Below are 22,470 nucleotides of genomic sequence, written 5' to 3' on the forward strand. Positions count from 1 at the left end.
TACACTCTCAAGGTTCTTGGTTCTTAAAAATCATAGTTGTTGAGGGAACACATTAAAATATACGTCTATATACGCATCTTCATTTGTAGCGGTTTTAGTTTGTTTGCTCATCTTGCATCATGTTAAGTCATCTCGTGGCCCCCTGGTTGAGAACCACTTACGTACTTTAAGAATTTCTGGTAATAGACACAAATAAAACAAGCATTTAAAGGCTGTTAGGAAATGCTATTTACAGTGGTGGCTCCAGGATTTTTTTTGTTGGGGGGCTTAACAGTTCAGAGGGGGTGATAAAAAACTAATTCAATTGAGAGAAAGTAATGAACGCCTAACTTTAGCTATCAGTTTTTTATATACAGCAGCTTCGAAAAAGGCATATTTAACTTTTTTCCTGTGGTATTAAACTTGCCACTGTTATTAGTAATAACTTATAATGCCAACTGCCAAATATGACACTTACAAAGTAATATAATTTATGAATGAACATAGAAAAGAATGAAAGTTGGGATTTTTTTTTTTCATTGTTTTGTTTTATTTTATTTATTTATTTAAGTTATCTTTATTTTTATTTTTTATTTTACACATATCTAGTAATTTCCACACGGGCACACATTGCGGGTGATAACCTCCTCGTGCTGATTTGCATCGTATCATGCATGTGTAGATAGCCAGAGTTATTGTCAAAAGCTTAAAAAATTGGCAATATTAAGAGGATTTAGCATTTGCAATTAATGTAGGCCTGTTACATTCTTCTTATTATTATGCCTATTATTATTATTATATTACTTTTATTATTAAATTACATGAAAATCATTTTTGTACCATGATACATTTAAAAAGATAAATATACAGTTAAATGAAACCACATACATTTCTATAGTGAATATTTGCCTATCTATGCTCAGATTTACAATATTTCAACAAATATGTCTTTTAAATATAATTATTACTCGGCTGACTTTTGATCCTGTCCAGCAAGAGCCCTGAGAGCTAACAAATAACAACAGCTCTGATGTTACAAGAAACTGTCCAAGAAAGCACATGCATCCAAATATTTTCAAAAATGTTTATTTCTCTTTTGGCTACATTCTCTACAATCGCAGCAGCACTTGGAGACAGGTCACCATATTATGTTGAGCTGAAAACTGCTTCTGGGGTTGAAAGAGTATTTAGAGAGGAAACAACAAAAGCTGAGATTCGTCCCCTGAAAACAGACTCTGGAAGCTTCGAGCGTTCGATCGTGGTCCGGTCCACGTCGTTCGGAGATGCTGGCCTTACTCAGGCTCCGGGATCAGCGAGGGTTGCTAAGCAACATGACAGCACTGGGTCTGGGAATAAAGGGGTTAATGAACAAGGGTGGGGTGGGGTCCGGCCCACCTTCCGTCTGTTGTCAATCATCGCTCACACACACACACACACACACACACACACACCTCATTCACAACCACAATGGAGGTTTATTCATGCTGTTTCCTGGTAAATCAAATTCGTATTTGGTCTGAATCATAATCGGAGTAAATCGTGAAACTAAAAGCAACGTCAGGGTGCAGCGAGGCAATGATGCCGCATCAGACAACAAAAGTCACCAACAAACTGAGAAAATATGAAACCCTGCACAGGCTAGATTCATTAATGTACTCGTATGTGATGTTTGAGATCTGCTATAGGAGGTTTATTCTACTGAGATGATTTCACGGGTTCTCCCCCTACATGCAGGACAAACAGGTGAATCTCATGAAACTGGTCAACAACACGTCCAGGTCATTTTCCACTCCAAAATCTAAAGAACCCTATTTTATTTGGGTGAAAATTACTCACTGTAATACACATTGTATATGCACATAGTATTTATTATATTGCCTTTAACTCATGCTGATGTAAATAAAAAGTACTTTAAAAAGCATACACACACACACACACTTTTTCCATTTCCCTCACAGAACACGTGCACGCGCGTGTGTGTGTGTGTGGACATAAGACAATTTTCATGACAGTTAAACTATTACAGGGAACGAATTTCTACAACATATACATATATATATATATATATATATATATATATATATATATACAAATATCTTTATACACATATAAAATGAAAAAATATATATTTACATCAGCATATATAGTGTGTATGTGTGTATATACTGATGTAAAATAAACATACATGTGTGTCCACTCACACACATTCAAATACATAATTTTTATAAAACAATATAAAAATACTACATATTATATATATATATATTTTTTAAATGCTTAACTGTCATGAAAATTGACAAAATCTGTTAAAATCTACATAAAAAAAAAAAAAAAAAAACTTCATTTCTTTCACGTAAATTAAGCAACTTTTTTCCCCTTGATTTTGGGGTGAAATGTGACCAGGACATTTTTGGTGAGATTCACCCATCCACATTTTGCAAATATTAAGCCCATTTAAACAAACTGACATTTTTCATACATGTTACTTTGAAGTAAAATAGACACAGCATTTTTGTAACACTCACACCTTGCAATCTGTGCCCAACACATGTATGTTATGAACAGCCAACATATAACGCTGTGGCGTAAAACATCCATTTACAGGCGCACACACACAAATTCTCATACAGACACTATTGTGTCACATTAAAACACTCATTCTTCTATTTCCAATCACACTACTATTAATTGTCTCTAAATTTCACATTTACACAAAACGAAACACCCCGTTACAGAGGCGTAGCTCAGGGAGGATATCAACAAGAAGCTAAAACGTTAGCGCGACCCTCCCAAATCTACTCCACAAAATGCCTTGTGTAAAAAACAAATATCCATTTTCAAATGGTTCTAGCTCTGACTGACATCTGGATCCACACAGGAAATGACATCAGCCATTCCTGCCCCAATATCAATGGCAGTCACTGTGGCCGCTGTGTGCGGGTCCTACAGCTGACATATATAGCTCCTCCCCCTTCCTGTCCACCCCGAGGTGATGAAGGGAGGGAACTCGCCATCAGAACCGTCAATCAAGATCGATCAGCCAATCAGTAGGAGATGATTCCTGAAGAGGCGGGGCTTGCGGGCGTGGCCTGCAAGTTCCCAGACGAATTGGATCGTCTCATGTGAGGAAGAAGGTACGAGTCACTGCCCAGCTGGTGGACATCAAAGCGATCCTCCTTCCTGTAAGCCAAACAGCGGCGGATAAACGCCTGCGGAGCACAAGAAAGAAAACTCAGACCGTGGTTTCCACTAGTGGTCGACCAATATATTGCCAAAGCCGATATATCGGCCGATATTTGGCATTTTTCAAATATCGGCATTGGCCGATTTGTGAGGCAGGACTTTTATTTTGACGGCGCTGAACAGCGCTCTCTCTTGTTTGCTGTAGTCATTTTAACAGTTCTGTCTAATACTGATAGAAGTCTGTCTGTCTAATAATCAGATAGAACAATTAAACAAAGGAATTAAAATGTATACAAAAAAATATTACAATGATTTCTTTTATATTATTAGTAACAGAAAGGCAAACATTATAATACTTTCTCATTTGCCGTCAGCATTCAGCAAAGACATTTTACATTACATTTAATCATTTAGCAGATGCTTTTATCCAAAGCGACTTACAAATGAGGACAATGAAAGCAATCAAAATCAACAAAAGAGCAATAATATGCAAACGCTATAACAAGTCTCAGTTAGATTAACAGTACACGTAGCAAAGTTTTTTTTAAATTATATAATAAAGAAAACCGATAGAACAGAAAAAGAATAGAGCAAGCTAGTGTTAGAGGCCTTTTTTGCTTTTGTTAGTTGTATAATAAATAAAAAGAAAACAAATAGATAGAATACAAAATGATTAGTTGTTTTTTTTTTTTTTTAAGAAAACAAGCAGTAAATGAATAGAGTGCAAGTCTAAAAGGGACAAGTTTGGAAGCCAGTGCTAATTCTTTTCGGCTCATTAAATATTAATCTTGATGACTCGTTCTGGATTAATTGTAAAGGTTTGATAGAACTGACTGGAAGACCTGCCAAGAGAGCATTGCAATAGTCCAGTCTGGACAGAACAAGAGCCTGAACAAGACGTTGTGAAGCATGTTCCAAAACAAAGGGCCTGATCTTCTTGATGCTGAATAAAGCAAATCTGCAGGACCGGGCAGTTTTAGCAATGTGGTCTGAGAAAATCAGCTGATCATCAATTATAACTCCAAGGTCTCTGGCTGTTTTTGAAGGAGTTATGGTTGATGTGTCTAGCTGGATGTTGAAATTGTGATGAAATTATGGGTTTGATGGAACCACAAGCAGTTCTGTCTCAGCAAGGCTGAGTTGAAGGTGATGGTCCTTCATACAGCAAGAAATGTCTGTTAGACGAGCTGAGATGCGAGCAGCTTATAAATACGCATTTATATCATTTATACGCATGTCTCAAACTGACCTTGGCTTCGTTGCTCGCCACAGGTTTGGCAGGAAACTGCACCTCGGTGGCTTTCAGGATGGTGTTCTCTTGAAGGATGTCTTGCTGGGATTGATTGTGGCCAAACGGCTACAGAACAACAAAAGATTCAATGCGGCGTCATCCTAAAATGCTTTTTACATCAGTAGCTCTGTGTGGCTGTAGTTTCTAAATTTGCCTCACCTTTCGTCCATACAGGCACTGGAAGAAAATAACGCCCACAGACCACACGTCTACTTTATTAGAGATCTTTGGAGGTTCTTTACCAACGACAAAACACTCTGGTGGCAAATACCTGAAACATCAGAACATTTAATTTCCATTAGAACATTTAACTCTACAAAGCCCTATACATACAGGCCCTGTTTACACCTGGTATTAAGATGCGTTTCGGATCACAAGTAGATGAGGAAGACATTCCCGTTCACACCTGGTGTTTTAATCGGTCTCTTCTGTCCACTTTCGACAACTTCTGTCATGATTTCTTTTGAGGGGAGGGTCTATGGGCCTCATATGTGGGCTTTTTCTGATCTAATGTTATGAAATAAGCTCACACAATTTACATACGAGCCGAATGCTGTTTTTGTTTTGTTTATACATATCAGTCAAAATTGTGCTGAGAGAAAATAAAAACATTAGTCACCTGTAAGCTGTCAGCAAATCCTCTACATTTTACCAGTATTCATAACAGAATAAGAAAAATCTGAAAATATAAGTAGCTAATTACAGTACAAATTATATATACACATTTATACAATAAAACACTATATAATAGTATTAATTATAAACAACACAACGCTTTAAATGAATTGTCCTTTCCACAGCGGAAAAAAAATTTAGATTTTTGGTCAAAGATTAGGAGGAAGACAGCATTTTAAACTGTAAATTTGATACTTACTTTTATTTATGTATACTCACAATAAGAACAAAACTATGCCTTTGTAAAATAAACAGGACATGCTTTCAGCCGTCTCTGTTTCCTTAAACTTGTGGTGCAGCCATAAATATGAAACATTTGGGAAAAATGACAAACATGTTTTTTTCCCCCTTTTTTGTTAATTTGTTATTTATTTAACTGAAACACTTCATGTAGGCCTATTTATTTATATCTATCATACGTCATTTTATTCTGTTTTGTTCTTTTTCTCATGTAGAAGAGTTTAGTGGCTGTTCGAGCGCATTCGACCACATGAGCGTCCACACTACGAGCGCAATCCGATCAAATGCGTTTTTTCCACTACCTGGAAGTGGTCAAAAGTGGACAAGCTCAAAACATTTTAGACCCCATTCACACCTGTATTTAGCATTGTCCATTTGTGATCATTTAAACAAAAATGCATCTTATTACAAGGTGTATACAGGGCCATAAGTTTTTAAAAGTTTCTGGACTAAAGTGTGCAAGTCACATGGACAAATGTATGCTGCTATTTTGTCCTTTTTGGAGCTTTAGACCACATAAATATTCTTAAATTTCAGGTTCCACAATTAAAATGTGTTTGTAAAGATGCGAGATTGAGTTGAACACTGAAGTAATGTTCTGCAGTGCATTGAACTGACCAGTAGGTTCCGGCTCCCTGCGATGTCAGGTCCATCCCGTCCACACCATAGCTGTCGTCATCCATGATTTTAGACAAGCCAAAGTCTGTGATCTTTATCTCCCCACATGCTGTTCCATCCACCAACAGGATATTTCCTGAGCAACCAAAAACACACTTCCTTTACAGTCTGTGTGACAAATAACCACCAACAGCCATTCTTAAAAAAAAAGCATTTCTGCACCAATTCAACGTGCTACATGAATTGCACTAGTGAGTAATACAGCAGTTAAAAGAATAGCTCAGCCAAAAAAGAAAATCTGCTGAAAATTTTGCACAAGACGTAGATGATTTGGAGAAATTTAGGACTACATCACTTGCTCACCAATGGATCCTCTGCAGTGAATGGGTGCCGTCAGAATGAGAGTCCAAACAGCTGATAGTTTAAAATTAAAATAGTCTTAATAATGGATTTGTTTCTTACAAATATGCAGCTTTTCACCTGACAAGACATTAATTGATGGTCTGGAGTGGTGTGAATTACTGAGATGTTTTTATCAGCTGTTTGGACTCTCATTCTGACGGCACCCATTCACTGCAGATGAGCAAGTGATGGAATGCAATGAAGAACTCAACTGCAACTTATCTTGAAAGGGTGAGTAAATTTTCTACTTTTTTTTTACTTTTTGGGTGAACTATTCCTTTATCATGCGTGTTGCATTCACCTGGTTTCAGGTCGTAGTGGATGATGGGTGGTTTGATCTCATTGAGGTATCGGAGGGCGTTGACTATCTGCATGACGATGGAGCGAGCCTCTTTCTCAGACATCAGCTTGTGTTGCTTCAGATAGAAATCGAGATCATTCCCCTCACAGAACTCGAGAACGGTGCAGAATCTAGAACAAAAACACATCAAGTCAATATCTGTATGGATAGCAAAATCTAGGACTGGTTTATCAGAACAAGTAACAGAGACTCACGTGTCAGTGTCCAGGGAAAAGTAGTCGTAGAGTTTGACTATTCTGGGATGGTCCAGTTGCTTGTGAATTCTATATTCTCTACAGGCATGTCTGGAGTGGACAAAACAACAAATGAGCATGTCCATAAAAGAAAGTGTGAGAGACAGAAAGTGGAAAAAAAGATGGCCAACATACTTGTGGTAGTTCTCCTTCTTTTCTTCTCTCCAGTTCTTGTTGAGCTGGTGGATCTTCACAGCTGCATATCGCTGCTCAAACAGGTCAAATGCCTTCACACAACAACAACAACAACATAAACGGGTTAAACAAGCCACAATCTCTCACAAAATAAACTCCCTGAAATATAAGCTAAGGTTAATAGTTGATCTCTATGGCTGTCTGTATACATTTTGTAAGTACTATAAAACAGGTTTTATACTATAATTTAAAAATGTGTCTCTTTTATGACATGGCATTTGCTGTTTGATAAGAGCATTAAGCCATGTGAGCCTGCGTGTTATTTTACCATGGTTAAAGATATAATCTGTTTTCCCCTGATAAACACATTTCTTAAATGTCTTACAGCAAATGATTCAAAATAATATGAACTTTATTATAAAGAAAAAAAAAAGGTTTGGTAATGTTTTATCAAAATATTATAACTTGATCCACCTTTGAGACAGTTTCAGCATGCAATACATTTCTGATAAAAGTTCTGTTCCAAGTTTCTCATTAAATTTCACTTTACAGAAGTAAAATTGGTTGTGAAAATGACTAACGCATGCACTAATGTAAAAAAGTTTGGGCTCTTTCTATGACTCTAGACTCCCAAAATTATACTTATTGTTTTTTCAGTTTTTTTTAAAGTCACCTACACTCACCAAGGCTGTAAAAACAGTAATACAATAGTGCAACTACATTGTGTGTATATTATATAAAATATTGTATAAGCAACCTTTCTGGTAGCATTTGTGGCTTTGAAGCCACCTGGGAACCTTTAACCACCTTTAATCATCTATCGAAAGACAAGGATAACAGTTTAAAGGTTTGACCCTTTTATTTTCTTTGCATGATCAACGTATCGCCTGTGCCCTCTGGCCTAGAAATATATGTATAATATGTATAAAACTCCAGGAACAGATGTAATTCAACAGTTGTAAAATCATCCCTTTTTTGTTTTTAGTACTGTTCTGTGTTGCTTTAATGTTAAAAAAAAAAAAAAAAAATTATATATATGTGTGTGTGTAATGATTGTGAAATATTTTTACAATTGTTTTCTATGCGACTATATTTTAAAATGTAATTTATTTCTGTTATATAAAGCACCAGTCTTCAGAAATCATTCTAACACGCTGATTTGCTGCTCAAGAAACATTTCTTATTATTAATGATGAAAACAGCTGTCCTGCTTTATATTTTTGTGGAAACAGCATTTATTTGAAATAGACATCTTTTGTATCATAAATGTCTTTACTGTCACTTTCGATCAATTTAACGCATCCTTGCTGAATGAAAGTATTAATGTCTTACTTATGAAAACCCCCAAACTAATGGAGAGTAGTGTATACATGTTGATCAAGCAAAAACAAACTGTATCAAAGTGTGCGAGTGCATCTAATGACAAAAAATAAAATACCTTGTAAACTTCACTGAAACCACCTCTTCCCAGCAAGTGTAAGAGAAGATACCTTTCATTTAGGGTTGGATGGTCTTTAAACCTATAAACACAAACGCGGTGCGATTATTCCATTTCAAAAGAAGCATAATGGAGCAAACAGCAAAGAAAACTAAAGGAAGAAAGAAAAAAAAGAAAATACAAATATAGTTAAAATACTCAATGTTTGCCAATTACAGTTTATTGCTGAATGCCCTTTAAGAATTTCACAAGACCTCCACAAACCATGTTTAAGATTTTAATACTTAAATATAATCCGAAGTGGGCGGGACTTACTGAGAACTGTCCTCATTGTTGATTCTTTTAAGTTCTCGAATGTGCAGATTCCTCACACGCTCCAACCGCTCCAGCTCCGCCTGGATCTCTGCCTCCTCCTGAACACACACACACACACACACACACACACACGTGAGCACATACTAACATACTCATGTATGAATGGCAGATTCCACGAATAGGACAAAAGGACTATTTGAAACAGCATTTCTGCACGACTGCTTATGCATGAAGCACTAATGCTCCACGTTACTGCCTTTTACCCATCTCACCCTAATGCACATGAGAGTGTGTGTATTGTGTGTTTATAGAGTGGTGGAACTATGATGTCACTTTGTTTGTAGGCGAAAACCCGGAAGCGCGTGCATTTTAGCACTTCTGGTTCCATCGTCCCAGAGTCAGTGGGTTTTTTGAATGGGATTTTGGTTAAATCTCTTAAATAAGGTCCGTGGTTCACACAAGCTCAAGATACTTTCACGTTTTATTCTACGACATAAAACACACCAGTTACACCACACTCGTGATTTTTTTAAACTTATGTTTCTTAAAAAAGATGGTTGCTAACAAGTTGATAAAAGGGACTACGGGCGCTGTCGGAGACATTAAACGTCATCACGCCGAACAGTTTACATAATTTGTTGAATTTGTAATTCAGTTAATTGTAGAATAACCAATGAATAGTTTCCCGCATTTTATATTGTTGTTCGACAATGTTTTTTTGCTTTGCCCCGAAATGCGACACGTCTTCGGATGGAAGACGCTCGAGTTTATCGCTTACTGATGCGGAGACTCTGGTACCACAAGGTAAACTCATATTACGATTAATCCATGTAAACACCACATTTTCCGGCTTTACGTGGTGAAAGTGAAACTTTAATGATGCATAGTGCTTAAAGCCACGTTATTAAATGAAATGTTTACCGCCACATGAAGCTGTTAGAAAGCATAGATTGAGGATTTCCTAGAAGCAAGGATTAAATAACATTTTGTGTATCCACCCTAACAAAACGAGAGCTGAAATGTGGTACTTTGTTCACTAAAATAAGTTTAATCTCACCATATCCAAAAACTCGCTCACTCTGCTGTTATTTAATAGATTAAACGCACTAGAATTTTATTGAATAGTACGTGGGGATACGTTTTAATTAAAACATTCATATTAAACAAGAATTTATTGACTTTTAATGCACCTTATTTGGAAATGTACAGAAATACGTGCTTCGAAATGTCCTTTAGTTAAGATTATTTCATTTATTCACTATACTATTTATTACTAATGTCTCATTTCAGTTTGGCTCTAGTTTTGTATTTATTCCAGTTTATATGAAACGGTTCATGTAGCGTGGATTAAAATTCATATACAGATTAAATCCTTTTCACTGAACTTTAAAAAATAAGTTTGAAACAGTTGTCGGGAGCGCGGTGGTGGTGACGCTGAAGGCGAGCGAGCTTTATAGCCTAAGTTTAGCTTTTCAGTTCTGCCGCTTTTATTTAGGCTTCAAAATTCGTCAAAGTTATATTATTTTGTGAAGATTATCTTGATGGATAAAATGTGTAAGTTTCATGAACTATGATTGAACACAGAGCTTATTTTTTGCAATTATCCAAAAGCCGATGGAAAAATCCCATTGGATTGGGTTTTTGTCGAGGAAGCAGTTTCATGCTATAACAGCCGATCCGCCTACAAAGTGACGTCATAGTTCCCCCACTCAATATAGAGACTAACCTTTTTGAGATGGCCCAGTCTTAGTTTGAAGATTTCTTCCTGCTCGTGATACTCTGCTACAGTCAGCCTGCACATTCAATACAGAAGCATTTCAATAACAGCGTGTGTTTCTGGACCATTTTTGAAGATAATATTGCAGAAAATACTTTGAACTTATTTAAATCGCAGCCTTTGGTGTTCTATAGATCACACGTTCTTATATAATGATCTTAATATGATGAATTGTGCAGCCCTGTTCTATATTAATCCTAATTGTCTCATTTTAATACCATTAGAAGTCAACGGGAAGTTTCCATTTGGAAAGGAAGTAAACGAGTGTATTTGTTTGTGTTAATGTCTCACAGTGTAGGCAGGCTGGGTTTGAGGAAGGGGTCGTTGTCAGCTCCATTGACAGCTTTGGTCTTTCTCTGTTTGGACTCATTGGGGGTCGGGCTCTGGGAGGAGGGTGTGCTGGGAGGTTTGCGCTTCGCTAGAAGTTTCCGCTGCCTCTCGATCTCTTCCCTCTGCTGGTTTATCCACTCCTGCTGCCTATCAACACAGACATTTTTTTAAAATTTAAAACACACCAATAAAAAAACAACAACATATGCAAATGCAGAATAGAAAGCACATGCCCTATTATTATTTACAATGGAAGTGATCTACAGTGCATTCAAAGTTCCCCACACTTTTCTTAAATATGCAACAGTTTTTGCTGCCATACCTGATCAAGGTTATTATAGTTAACAAAAACAAAAAAACAAACAAAAAAAAAAAACAAAGTTACTTTTTTTTGTTACAAAAAAAACAACAACCTTAAACGTATTTTTAGTATATCAAGTTAAACATTTTCATTTAGTTTATCTTGATAAAAACAATAAAAATAATTCTAAATATTAATAACAATTATAATAGTGCCTCAATGATATTAAAATAGATATTTAGGTGTTTGTCAATGTTTGTACAAAATTATATACCGGTATTTAATTAATTAGATTCCACCAACATCCCATCTGGATTTTATTTATTATAGCAGCCCCGGGGTTAAATAAACTAAAACCATAAAAACACATTTTAGTTACGTGAAATAAAATAAATTACAGTCAGGTCCATAAATATTGGGACATCGACACAATTCTAACATTTTTGGCTCTATACATCACCACAATGGATTTCAAATGAAACGAACAAGATGTGCTTTAACTGCAGACTGTCAGCTTTAATTTGAGTGAACGGTGTAGGAATTACAACAGTTTGCATATGTGCCTCCCACTTGTTAAGGGACCAAAAGTAATGGGACAGAATAATAATCATAAATCAAACTTTCACTTTTTAATACTTGGTTGCAAATCCTTTGCAGTCAATTACAGCCTGAAGTCTGGAACGCATAGACATCACCAGACGCTGGGTTTCATCCCTGGTGATGCTCTACTGCAACCGTCTTCAGTTCCTGCTTGTTCTTGGGGCATTTTCCCTTCAGTTTTGTCTTCAGCAAGTGAAATGCATGCTCAATCGGATTCAGGTCAGGTGATTGACTTGGCCATTGCATAACAGTCCACTTCTTTCCCTTCAAAAACTCTTTGGTTGCTTTTGCAGTATGCTTTGGGTCATTGTCCATCTGCACTGTGAAGCGCATCCAATGAGTTCTGAAGCATTTGGCTGAATATGAGCAGATAATATTGCCCGAAACACTTCAGAATTCATCCTGCTGCTTTTGTCAGCAGTCACATCATCAATAAATACAAGAGAACCAGTTCCACATGCAGCCATACATGCCCACGCCATGACACTACCACCACCATGCTTCACTGATGCTTAGGATCATGAGCAGTTCCTTTCCTTCTCCATACTCTTCTCTTCCCATCACTCTGGTACAAGTTGATCTTGGTCTCGTCTGTCCATAGGATGTTGTTCCAGAACTGTGAAGGCTTTTTAGATGTCGTTTGGCAAACTCTAATCTGGCCTTCCTCACCAGTGGTTTACATCTTGTGGTGAACCCTCTGTATTCACTCTGGTGAAGTCTTCTCTTGATTGTTGACTTTGACACACATACACCTACCTCCTGGAGAGTGGTCTTGATCTGGCCAACTGTTGTGAAGGGTGTTTTCTTCACCAGGGAAAGAATTCTTCGGTCATCCACCACAGTTGTTTTCCGTGGTCTTCCGGGTCTTTTGTTGTTGCTGAGCTCACCGGTGCGTTCCTTCTTTTTAAGAATGTTCCAAACAGTTGTTTTGGCCACGCCTAATGTTTTTCTATCTCTCTGATGGGTTTGTTTTGTTTTTTCAGCCTAATGATGGCTTGCTTCACTGATAGTGACAACTCTTTGGATCTCATCTTGACAGCAACAGATTCCAAATGCAAATAACACACTTGAAATGAACTCTGGACCTTTTATCTGCTCATTGTAATTGGGATAATGAGGGAATAACACACCTGGCCATGGAAAAGCTGAGAAGCCAATTGTCCCATTACTTTTGGTCCCTTAACAAGTGGGAGGCACATATGCAAACTGTTGTAATTCCTACACCGTTCACCTGATTTGGATGTAAATACCCTCAAATTAAAGCTGACAGTCTGCAGTTGAAGCACATCTTGTTCGTTTCATTTGAAATCCATTGTGGTGGTGTATAGAGCCAAAAATGTTAGAATTGTGTCGATGTCCCAATATTTATGGACCTGACTGTAACTGGGGAAAAAAAACTTATTTTATTTGAGCTAGTTGCCAAGGCAATATTTCTCATTTTCATTTAGTTAATATACTAAAATAAAACTGAAAATAAAAAACAAAATAAACAAAACATAAGTACTAAAACTTTTACAGGAAATGAAAATGAAAACAGAAAAAATAAAAACTAACTCAAAATAATGAAAACTATAATAGTATCTCAGTGATGCTAAAATGACACAGAGCAGAACATTGGCTTCCTGATCAAGTACTGAATATCGCAAAATAATGATATTGGACGACGGTAGATTTTTGCACTTTTTCCAGTACCGTACAAAACCAGCTTTAGTGCGTGTTTGCAAGAGACTCTTACTTGACCAGGTTCTGGAAGGCATATCCATCTGTCCACTGTTCCGTGTAGGACGCTCCGTGCCGGACTGTGGTGAAATGCCCCAGACGCAGCCGGTCCTGCATGCTCTTCTCACGGCAGGACTGCTTCTCTTGAGTGCTCTAGTGAGACGATAACGCACTCGAGAGTCACTCAACCACACATGAGAAATAAGCAGCTGCCAGCATATCAAACACAGCTCACCTTCTCAATGAGCAGTTTTTTACTCATCGTAGTGCATTTGTTCAGACGCTCCTTGAAACGTTCCAGCAGCTTCTGCTGCTCATCTATCTGTCTGCGGAGGTCACAGTTCGCCTGGGGAGAAAACATTAAAACCACTCAATGTCTGAATTCAAATGCCACAAAGAAAAAAAAAAAAAAAAAAAAACTCAAGGACAGGTGACACTCACCCTGAGTAGATCATCTATTCTGCCCTCCTTCTTCTCAAGGTCAAGATTCTTATTGCTCTCAAGTGCAGCCAGTTTCAACAGTGTCAAATCCGTCTGAAAGCAGAGAAGGAAAGCGAGTTAAACGTGGAGAGAACGCAAACAACATCCATGATGGCATGTGTGATCAACAGATATACAGATGCTTGTAGTAGAGCATGTAGCATATATTTAAGGGTCAGTTTGTGCAGTGCATGTTTAATAATGTAAATGTGTGCATGTAGTGCATATATAAAAGTTGTTCCAACACAGTGTCAGATATATGTAATAGCAGCGGTGTATGCAATGGTTATTTAATAGTGTGTGCAGCATGCCTGTTAAACTGCTCAGTGTGCAGTGATCATTTTGCTGTAACAGTGCCATAGTGTACAGTGTGCATGTGTAATAGCATCAGCGTGTGAGAGAAAAAAAATATTTAATAGTGCCAGAGCATGCAGTGCATACAAACAGTGGCAGTGCATGCAGTGAATGTTTTGCAGCGTCAGGGTGCAAGGCACTTTTTGCAGTGTCAGAACATGCAATAGTGTGGATGTTTAACTGAGTCAGTGTGCAATGCAAATAAAGCATGCACTGCACGTTTATCAGAGCGCTGCACACTGACATGTTTCACAGAATCAGAGAGAAGCGCACATGATGCAAGTATTACCTGGACACTTCTGCTGCTCAGCTGTTTTGGATTCACTGTGTGATCCATGAAACACAGGCTGGTGGGTGAGGAGCTGTTCTGTCTGACCTGAAGAGTGAAAAACAGCAACATTTAAAAAAATAAAATAAACATCACTGGAAACTTACATGATATTCAAATCTCAAAGATCAGCACTTACGATAGAGCCGGGTGCAGAGTGAGAGTTCTGTGGTGAGCGCAGGACCGGAGGAAGCCCCCTGACTGGACTTGATCCGTTTCCTCCCTGGAACTTCAGGAAGGAGATATGCAGAGTTTTTTTTTTTTTTTAACAGCACCACACAACATACTAACAGGATGTGACATCATCACAATGTTACTAACGACGCTCAAGCAATTTTACAACTCTACAAGTCAAAACATCTACTGAAGCGAGCAGCCATTAGAAGATGAAAAAGCAGCTTTACTCTGACTAAAAGCTCTCTGACACATGACTGACATTTAATACAGAGCTGACTAAACGCAGAGTCATCCACACAAAGCTTTACTTACATCAAAATAATCGCTGATCTTGGGCCCTCGGCCGGAAGACTTTCCTGAGAGGTTAAAAAATAAATAAATCACTTTTCTGTCAGTGTACTGCATCATTTCTGCGCTAAACATTAAACGCTCTATTTCCTAATAAACATGAAGCACACGATTCTCAGCTCAGCTCAGAAAAATTAATTATGTCTCATTAAGATGTACTTCATTCACACACACACAGGAAGTTAACATTACCTTGGCTGCTCTCTGACTGGTTGTCAACCTTCCTCTTTCTTCCTCTGGACGACTCGGAGTGCTTCTTCTCTGGAGTCTTGGGAAAACAGGAAAAAGTGTTACTTTTCTATTCAATCCAATACTTGTGTTAACTAAATCAATACAAATCAATAGTAAATGCTTTAGGCAAGTTCCATTTGAAGCTAAATTTAGACCTCAAAGGAGCTGGAAAAGGTTCACCAATGAGGCTACCAGACTGCATTTTTACAAAACGTCATTTACCATGTCATTCCAAACCCGTTTGACTTTTTTATTAATATGCTGGGTGCTCTTTTCAACATAATGAAAGTGAATATGAACAGGTGTCAAAATGACAAAAAATGCTCTACCAAACTATAACAAAAGTGAGTTTTGCCCTTAGAAGACACAGAATACAGCACTGACGAAGAAAGAGACTAAAATATAAGTTGTTATTCACTGAAAATCTTCTCTCCGCTGCAGCTTTCAAATTATGGAATGTCACATTTTGACAACATTATCACATAACTGTATACCTTCATAACTCAAATGGACCGGTTTAATGATTCTTATTTGTTATTCACTTTCATCATACAGCAACCATGATATTGTCCCACGGAAGGAAACTTATGGTCTTATGGATTTGGAACATTATTATTTTTTTGTTTTTAAGAATGATTCCTATTCAAATAAGATAAAATAATGTTAAACTCACTGAATATGCAGGCGATCCTCCTTTCTTTATGTCAGAGTTCTTTACAGGAAAAAAACAACACATTTTAGACACAGACAGCACATAAACAAATACAAAGCTTCAATGAGTATGCATGAGTGTAGCATTCACCTCAGACTCCTTGTCACTAGATGACCCCAGGCTGCCAAAACTGTGACTGGAACATTCGTTATTGTTCAAACCCTAAATAGAAAGATCAAAGCAGGTTTGGTACAGGTTATGACCATTACAGAGAGTGTGCACAACAGAACTCAAATATATATGAAATATTCACACTGATAAAACTAAATTAAGATGAGTATAGTGTCACTGCACAGGTTTCATCTTGAGTTTCTGCATTAGAGTTGGTAAGTTTAGTTCATTTCTGTAAATCATTTCAAACTGACCATATTAGTGAATTAATTCACTACTCTCGTTCAGTGATTTATTTTTAGTCATCACTCCAAATGAAAAAGTTTCACGAAGTCCATGAATGGAATTTCTCTATCTTTTTTTTTTTTTTTACAAAAACGTTTTAATATATGCAAGTAAATTTAGCTTTTCAATAAATTGTTCAAATTGATGCATAAGAAAATTAGCAAATCTTCATTTAAAAACATAAACATTTAGTGTGGAAAAATAATTATATACTATACTATATTTTACATCTTACACTAAACATTTTGTTTAATTACCCGGATTATGCTTTTTCAGTTTTAAAAACAAGGAATCCAATTTAGCCATTTCCAAATAAATAAATAGACATAATTCATTTTTCAGCCTGGCTCTCATAAGAGAACCTGGAGATTTGGTTTGGTCTTCACACTGCGCAGGGTAAACCACTAAATATAACTTTAAAAAATAAATTAATAACATTATTGCATTTTATTTATTTGTTTTTTTTAAATAAAATAATAAAGTGCAATAATACTATTATATTTTAAAACAAAAAGAGAGTATTAAATACAAATACAACTATTTTTTGGTAAACTTAAAATAAAATGCTAATATTTACCTTTTTATATGAATTTTCATCATTTTCAAACTTAAAATCAGCAAGATTTTATTTTAGTAAGAATATGCGCTTCCGGGATGGGGCTGCCGATTGAATAGCATCAGTAAACGAAATGTCACAGTTTTGCAAAACGGCAGCAGGTAGCCTAGATTTATGCTTTCAGTTTGTATAGAAATCTTATACAGTATGGTTTGTCGATCTAAAATGGTAATTGTGCATTAACAGCTGTCACCCAAATGAGTGGTCTGAACGCATTTTTTTTTTTCCGGTCACTCATGCACACCTGCGGACCACTTATGTGCACCCTTGTACATATAAATATATTTAAATCAAAATTAATAAATAAAATTATTAATTGAAATTAAATCTAAATGATAATTCATTAAAAATATAATCCAAAACATCATCCAGCCCAAATGTACACAAATCAAGCATATGAGCGTGTGTGTTTGCATGCGTGTGCATTACTTTAGGTCCTCCACTCGCGCTCCCTGTGCTTCCTCCTGTATTTCCACTAACTGCTCCGATGAAACGTGCCTCTAAAAGCTCCTGCCGGCGTGGATCCAGAGAATGCAGTTCATCCATACCTACAGACACACAATCACATGTCAATCTCAAGACGTTCTCACACCGGTCGGGAGGGGTGTGTTCACAGTGACGCATCCTCCTGGAATCTTACGAGACCATCCAGTCATTGTTTTCTGATCCTATGCCACCCTAAAGAGGCCAGAAGATCATACACCTACTCATATTACTGGTTTAAAGGCAAAGTACTTAGAAAAGGTTTACAGCTACAGAACTACACTCACATCAGACTTACACGTGTATATTCATTTGTTTCAAAATGTCCGAACGATGTGTGTACAATAAGATGTGCTTCACATCTGACCATCCACATTTTTCATCTGCTCTTATTAATTTTCATTTTTCACAGCAAACTTCAACAAAGCTTCTTCCTGCTGGAGTGAGGATCACAAACAGGAAGTACTTTGAGACGTTTCCTGCTCATTATCAGCTGATGCCACTGACAGCGTAGCTCCATCACCTTATTTTAGTCTCAGTAAACATTGATGACACAATCTACCATTATACATCAAAATTTAATGTTTTACGTAAATATAATGTATGTTTCCACATATCACTGTGAGCTCAGTATTACAGATAATACTTGGTCATATAGACTACTTTTTTACTACTTTCATTCATCAAGAATGCATTAAATTGATCAAAAGTGACAGTAAAGACATTTAGAATGCCACAAGATTTCTATTTCAAATGAATGCTGTTCTTTTGAACTTTCTAACAATACATCATGTTTTTAGAAAAATATGAACATATAACATGTTTCTTGAGCAGCAAATTAGCATATTAGAATGATTTCTGAAGGATCATGTGACACTGAAGACTGGAGTAATGATGCTGAAAATTCAGATTTGATCACGTGAATAAATTACATTTTATATTAAAAAAAACTATTATTTTAAAATGTAATGATGTTTCATAATATTATAGTTTTTATTACATTTCTGACCAAATAAATGCAGCTTTGATGGGCATTTATTCAAAAAGGTTTTTCAATCATTTTTGTTTTTTAAATCCTACCGACCCCAAACTTTTGAATGGTACTGTAAATTGTGCGCAAACCGCATAATTTTCTGCTAAGAATTCTGATTAAACAGTCTCTAAGAATTACATTTTTGGTTCAGCTATTCCTTCCATGTTTGACATGATCTGGCAGCAGATGCCCGAAGACAGAATTCATCATCATCATCATCATCATCGATGCAGCAGCCAAATGGCCCCGTTTCTTCAGCACATGAGACTAATACAGTATCAGCAGCCGATAAGAACAACCAGCTAATAACGGCATGAATCATCATTATAAAACCTGCCTAAAGAAATAATCGGGTCTTCAACTCCATTACAGTGACTAGACAAAACAGCTCAGCTTCACTTGTGTTCTCCAGCCATAAACACCGGCGCAGCGGATGCGTCCGACACCACTGCCATGATGAGGCTCGTGCCAGAAAGAGCTCCAAGCCAAAGAGATCCCAAGATGGTGGATGGGTGGAAAATTATGAAGGTCAACAGGGCAGGAAGAGCACAGCTGCCCAGATAAAGGACACAGATGATAAATCAAAACTGTGGGAATGAGTAAACATAAACCTAAGGCCACGTCTGCTTTAGCAAATAACCCGAGCAGCAAAGAAAACAGAGCTGGGCTAAATAAGACACCTCCCAAACACACAAAAGGTGGAGTGGAAATGAGTGAGAGCAAATGACCAGGAAACACATAACAAGCCACATCCTAGTTTGTGCACTGATGCAGAGGTGAGCCATCAAGAGATCACTAAATATTATAAAACAATAACGATCCAACTTCTCATAGAAGATGAATACACTGAATAGCCTACTTTTATATTATCCACCATGCATTTTTACAGCTGTTTTTATATCTGATGTTGATTTAATTTTAATAAATAAAAGCCATAATTGTTTAAATTGAAAATTTCAGTTACTCAGACAACTGAAGCATTTAAAAAAAAATGGATGACACACCAACCATGTGTTTTACATGCTAAAAATCCCTGAAAATCAATTCCTGGGGTAAATATTAGTGCCACTTAATTTTTAAAACCTCTTGAAATTGTAAATTATTATTTAAAAAAGCATTTCGTAAAAATATTGTGAAACATTGTAAGAACTTAAAATACCCGTTTTCAATTTTAATATATTTTAAAACGTAATTTATTCCTGTGATGCAAAGCTGAATTTTCAGCATCATTACTGTCACATGATCCTTCAGAAATCATTCTAATATGCTGATTTGCTGCTTAAGAAACTACTTTTATTATTATCATCAATGCTGAAAACAGTTGTTCTCCTTCATATTTTTTGTGGAAATCAATGCATTTTTTTTGTTTTTGGAGATTCTTGGATAATTACAAATTAGAAGAACAGCATTTATTTTAAATAAACACTCTTTTTGTGAATGCAAAAAAGCACAAGCAGGTAAAAGGTTCCACTCTTTCAAAACATGGCCGAGAACTTATTCTTGGACATGAGAATCTGAGTAATGCATTAACACACATATGATATTACACTCATCAGTGCACATATGCATGTTTGCAGCACATATTAACACAGACCAGCCTGAGTCTCTGGTGGATATGATAGACATCACAGGAAACAACCAGTGCAACTTAGGTTAATTAAAAACACATCAAAAACAAAAGGAGACCGTATGACCTAAATAACGCATTTCAATCAGATGTGTATCAGATGGTCTTTTGCTTCAAGGTTCAAAGCCATTTGGATGATTCCAGGAGAAAAAAATAAATAAATACATAAGCTGCAACAACACACACACACAAACTAAAATAACCATAAAGATGCAACACCTCTCCAACAAATGCATATTTTTTGTGAAATAAATAATACACTACCACACCAATTCATGTTTATCACGCGTCTCCAAAATTTGACATGGCTTCCTAGAAACCATTTCTGAGCTTCTGCATTTCATACTGATAAATAAACTCTCACACATAAACACCAACTACTGTGTATCAAGTACTAGTTGTGTCTCAAAACCTAGATGGCATTTTGAGCTATTGCATAACATGCACTGAGTGCTAGATAAATAATTCAATAATTTCAAGTATAAAAACATAAAATCATGTTTATCAGGTACCTGGCATTTTATTAAAATCCAGTGAGATGTCTACCTACACATCATCCTACATGCACTGCTGACTGGATTCTCAAACGTGAACATCAGCTTTAGATACAGACCTGCCAAACTAGACAGAATTTTAGAATCACTGCATCAACTCGTATCATATAGCTGACTGTCTCTCAAAATCCTTATAGGCCACTGCAATGCACGCAAGCAAGCAAGCATGAGAAAATACATATAAATATATACTGTCAACCTTAAAATATCACTTAATCTGCCTACCTAGACAGCCATTGCATGACATGCATAGAGTGCTAGGTAAACAAATAGCAATAAAAGCAGCAACTCGTGTTTATCAGATACTGCCAATGTCCTAAAGCCCAGTTGGTCTCTACCCACCAAGCATTTCAGGCCGTTGCATTGCATGCACAGGTGATAAACATTCTCAAGCACACAGACAGCAGCTCATGTTTATCAGGTACAGACTCGGTCTCATTTTCGAGCCAATGCATTGCACACGAGTGATAACTACATACTCTAATCCTCAAAAACATCAACTCATATTTATCAGACTGGCCCATGTCAAAACCCAAGGAGATGCCTACCTAGACACAAAGACAGCATTCTGGGGCATCAGAAAAAATGCACAAAAAATACGCACCTATGATGCCCAACAATGCTGTCTAGGTAGACATCTCGCAAGGTTTTGAGACACGGCCAGTGACTGAGTCCCCTAATAGGTGACCACTGGCATCCTCACGTCAAATTAAGCGTGCGATCAACACAAAAAGCGACAGAATTCCATCGCAAACAGTTTAAAACACAGTAGCTCGTGTCTCGGACTCGATGCTTGTTATAAAAACACAGAGAGTCACAGTCAGCAGACGAGAGATCAGCGGCCTCCGACACGACCGCTTCGATTAAAGGCCAGATTTACTCAAAATCACACGTCAATCTAACACAATCCCGACCGATTTCACATAAACAAACTTCAAATTGACATTCACGCCGGTTTTACCTTCCTTACGCCTCCGCGGAGCGCAGATATCGAGCGGAGAAACTGAGCCCGGGGTCGGAGATCCAGTCGAGAACTGAGAGCAAGATGGCGCTCCGTCCAAACTTCCACTGCTGTTGCTGTTACTTTGGACACTCATGAAGACACTTTCCCCGCGAAGAGACACTCGAGCGCATCGCACGCATGATCTCTGTCAAATCACACCTGTGTGTGTCTAATGCATCATGCACAAACCCTGAACATCAATGCAACGCTGCTCATGTTTTCAGCTCCGCACTGCGCACTGAGATCCTCGCTCACTCTCAGAGAGAGAGTGTGTGTGTGTGTGTGTGTGTGTGTGTGTAGCCGATGCGTGACGCCAGTTGCAAAGGTTACACACATGTACACACTCACACACATCAGTGCAAAACTTCAGATTACACCTCAAATGCTTCAGTCCTTCTAGCAAATTCTATTACGGATAAAATTACTCTTTGCCTCTATAAAGTATAGGTAGGCTATAGCTATACACGACCAGTCAGCTGATCCTTATTGCAAAATAAACAGGTTCGGCATTAAGTGGTCATAAGCAGCTTT

General features: G+C 37.2%; 1 protein-coding gene across 1 annotated transcript; it reads right to left on the reverse strand.

Moving 5' to 3' along the window:
* Nucleotides 1-1,049: 1,049 nt before the first annotated feature.
* tlk1b (tousled-like kinase 1b) lies at nucleotides 1,050-22,249 on the reverse strand. Its single transcript, XM_058779453.1, has 22 exons — nucleotides 21,898-22,249; nucleotides 17,669-17,787; nucleotides 16,318-16,389; nucleotides 16,189-16,227; nucleotides 15,477-15,552; nucleotides 15,249-15,292; nucleotides 14,899-14,988; nucleotides 14,721-14,807; nucleotides 14,039-14,131; nucleotides 13,833-13,943; nucleotides 13,614-13,750; nucleotides 10,939-11,124; nucleotides 10,597-10,663; nucleotides 8,871-8,968; nucleotides 8,556-8,637; nucleotides 7,118-7,209; nucleotides 6,944-7,033; nucleotides 6,690-6,859; nucleotides 5,987-6,122; nucleotides 4,613-4,724; nucleotides 4,412-4,519; nucleotides 1,050-3,188 (listed from the first exon to the last, which is right to left on the reverse strand). The coding sequence occupies exons 1-22, from the start codon at nucleotides 22,031-22,033 to the stop codon at nucleotides 3,024-3,026; spliced, it is 2,310 nt and encodes a 769-aa protein (XP_058635436.1). The 5' UTR covers nucleotides 22,034-22,249; the 3' UTR covers nucleotides 1,050-3,023.
* Nucleotides 22,250-22,470: the final 221 nt, after the last annotated feature.

Source organism: Onychostoma macrolepis, chromosome 06 (assembly GCF_012432095.1).
Source record: "Onychostoma macrolepis isolate SWU-2019 chromosome 06, ASM1243209v1, whole genome shotgun sequence".
Classification (NCBI taxonomy): Eukaryota; Metazoa; Chordata; class Actinopteri; order Cypriniformes; family Cyprinidae; genus Onychostoma; species Onychostoma macrolepis.

Bases quoted from the DNA above. Each gene is read 5' to 3' on its own strand.
- tlk1b (XM_058779453.1), bottom strand. From the start codon at position 22,033: ATGAGTGTCCAAAGTAACAGCAACAGCAGTGGAAGTTTGGACGGAGCG. The intron at 13,751-13,832 runs GTGAGCTGTGTT...TCGTCTCACTAG, and splicing joins AAAAACTGCTCATTGAGAAG to AGCACTCAAGAGAAGCAGTC. The intron at 7,034-7,117 runs GTATGTTGGCCA...TGTCCACTCCAG, and splicing joins AAGAAGGAGAACTACCACAA to ACATGCCTGTAGAGAATATA.